At 47.8% G+C, this 3,126-nt stretch overlaps 1 protein-coding gene across 1 annotated transcript; it reads right to left on the bottom strand.

Annotated features, from left to right (window-relative positions):
- Positions 1–1,080: 1,080 nt before the first annotated feature.
- Positions 1,081–1,854, bottom strand: nog3 (noggin 3; the record flags this gene model as incomplete). Its single annotated transcript, XM_080747349.1, has 1 exon — positions 1,081–1,854. One exon carries the CDS (start codon positions 1,852–1,854, stop codon positions 1,081–1,083), a length of 774 nt encoding a protein of 257 aa, XP_080603475.1.
- Positions 1,855–3,126: the final 1,272 nt, after the last annotated feature.

The following is a 3,126-nucleotide window of genomic DNA, read 5'->3' as shown; positions in this document are numbered from 1 at the left end:
GATATGGGGGTCTCGACTTACAGGTTGAGAGCCACTGCTATAGAGGAATAAACAGGCCAAGACATCATTTTAATTCACATGGTTTTATAGACCAATAGTCTCTTTTAGATTTTTTACAGCATCACAAGATGGGATGGAGGCTTATGCCCGATTAATATTTAATTGTATGATGGTGTTAAGCACCAAAAATAGTCCAAGAACCATAATATGAGGCAGCATAAATTAAGCATCATTACTGTTTTGCCACCAAAGTCATTTGAATCCACATTCAATATTCATTCATATTTCATTTTGAATGGAAAGGTTGCTTATAAAGCCTTAAGTATCTGTATTTTAATAAGCTAAGTGCCTTTTCATTATAAATATAAAAAAGATAGGACACAATCAAGATGCATTTTACAAATACAGTAGACTTGATTATATTATTAATAGTAATACTGACCTTTTTATAGCCAATACAAAGTTTTGTCACAAAATAAAAAATGTCATGACATGTACATCAAAAAATATACATTCTTACACAGTGCATGTAAAGAAATCAATCACAACACTATTGATTCATCGGCAATAATTAATAATCGATTTAATACAAAATTAAAAAAGATATATTCAGTCTTTCTCTCTGACCCTTAGGGGTCTGTACATTACAATACAATTTGAACCAAATGGACCATTAAGGGCCTGTAACCCCAAGAGTGTAGAAAGGGTACGGAATGCACGCTTAATTGGGGTCCATTTGGTTCAATTTCAACACAATCAGGGTTACATTTATTGTTCTCTTCATTGGACCTTTAGAGATCTGAACAAAATGGAACCAAATGGACCCACAAGGGCCTGTAACCCTGTCCTTGAGAGTGTAGAAATGGACATTTGGTTCCATTTCTACCCTCTCAGGGTTAGATTTTTCTTTAGTTTTTTGTTTCTCTTGGACCCTTACAGACAGGGGTCTGTATACAATGGAACCCTGAGTGTAGCTCCCATACAAAGTAATACGTGAGTGCGCTCCCTGTGCGCATTTCCGAACGCACACTAAACTAACACTCAGGATCGTTTAGAGTAGTGCACTGAAGGTCCTTCAGTTCAGTTGGGACAGGCGCATTTGCACTCTGAAATAACGGGGTACTGCACGGGTATCCAGGCGCACTTCAGAGTCCCCTTCTTCTGCAGGCAGCGCCAGCGGAGGATGGTGAAGTGGTGCGACTTGGCGGGCCGGCACAGCATGCCCTCCGGCACCGAGCAGGAGCGCTTGTTGTAGCAGTTGCCCGCGCGCACGTAGCGCGGCCAGAAGCGCGCGCCCAGGTCGCTCCACGTGTAGACCACGGGGCAGTGCGCGTACGACCACAGCCACAGCTGCAGCCGCCGGCGGAGCTTCTTGCTGGGCTTGTGCTTCTTGCCGTGCTGCAGCTCGAAGTCCATGGCCTTGATCTCCTTGGGCATCAGGCCGGAGGGCTGCAGCTGCTTGCTGCTGCTCGCTCCTCTCGAGTTCAAGTTCAACTCCGAGTCTGTGGAGGAGGAGGAGCTCGCGTCCGTCGCGGCGTCGCTCGCCGCCGCCGCCGCGGCGGCAGCCGATCTGTCCCCGTATTTGTTGTTGTCCTGGTGGTCCGGCGGGGGCGACACGGACATGAAGCCCGGGTCGAAGTGGCTGCCCAGCGCCGCCCGGAGCTCCGTCTCGTTCAGGTCCTTCTCCCGGGGGTCCAGCACGGGGTCCGGGTCCTCCCTGAGCTCCACGATGGGCAGCGTGTCGCTGGGGATGGGCCGCAGCAGGTAGTAGTGCTGGCACATGGCCTCCTCTATCCGGAAGCCCACCGACAGCACCAGCATAGACAGAGCCATCACATAGGACCAGTTATCCATCATCTCCTTCCTCGCTGCTTCACTTCAGCTCCCAAACACACTCTCTGCGGTCCCGCAGAAGGGATAGACGTACGCTCCCCTCCCAGGAGATCCAAATTATCCGTATAGACCTATGGAGGCTTAAAAATAATACATATCTTTAAAAATATATAAAGGAACAAACAAATCAACTCCACAGTCCAGCCATGCCACACAGAGGAAACCACGCTGACAGAGTCCTATTAGAAAAGTTTCATCGAAGTTTTCAAAGTCCATAAAACGGTGCCGCCACCGCCACCATCGTCATGATGCGTCAGTCAGAAGGAGACGCGCGGTGCTCCGGCGGCCGGTGGCGCTCCGCCTGCGGGACGGGTTTCTGTGCGGGGACAGCGGTGCGGGTACCGGGGAGAGGGCAGCGGCACGGCCAGGTCCATGGTGAGGCTTTATCCTGCTGGAACCGTCCGGCAGCACGGCGCGGTCCTCTCCGGTGGTCCGCTGTCTCCCCTCCTCACCTCCACCTGAGCCCCGACGGAGCTGTGGCTGCTGAGACCGGACAGTGATGGAATAATAGTAGGCTAGTCTACTCCTAATTCTGGTGGGTGTGCGCGCGCTGTCAATCTCTCTCTCTCTCTCTCTCTCTCTCTCTCTCTCTCTCTCTCTCTCTCTCTCTCTCTCTCTCTCTCTCTCTCTCTCTCTCTCTCTCTCTTAAACCACGGTCAACAACACACACGCACAGTCAACAGCACACTGCACACTTTATACCTCTCTCTCTCTCTCTCTCTCTCTCTCTCTCTCTCTCTCTCTCTCTCTCTCTCTCTCTCTCTCTCTCTCTCACATAGTGTTTGTTTATCCAAAAACAGGCACTAAGAACATTCAAATGGTGCTACTGCTAAAAAGTTATTAAGATGTGTGTATATGTCTGCATCTATGTATCTATTACTATATCTAGTCTCCATCTCTCTCTCTCTTTCTCTCTCTCTCTCTCTCTCTCTCTCTCTCTCTCTCTCTCTATTATGTAATATATTTCAAAAAATGTTAAAATAGCAGAACTTGTAGTTCAGATTTTTTGTAATCATTTTGGATTCTTAAACATTTTTTATTGCATTAAATAATTTAGTATATATATATATATATATATATATATATATATATATATATATATATATATATGGTTGAGCCTGAGGAGGTGGCTGAGGAGGTGCCATGCATGCACACCGGTCAGTTCATGGGATCGAGAGCAGAGCCCAGCGCCTCTGATGCCACACTTATCTGTCTTGCACATGCATGTGAGCT

The sequence above is a fragment of the Nannobrachium achirus genome, assembly GCF_963921795.1.
Source record: "Nannobrachium achirus genome assembly, chromosome: 18".
Taxonomy (NCBI): domain Eukaryota; kingdom Metazoa; phylum Chordata; class Actinopteri; order Myctophiformes; family Myctophidae; genus Nannobrachium; species Nannobrachium achirus.
This window is presented reverse-complemented; position numbering and strand designations above follow the sequence as displayed.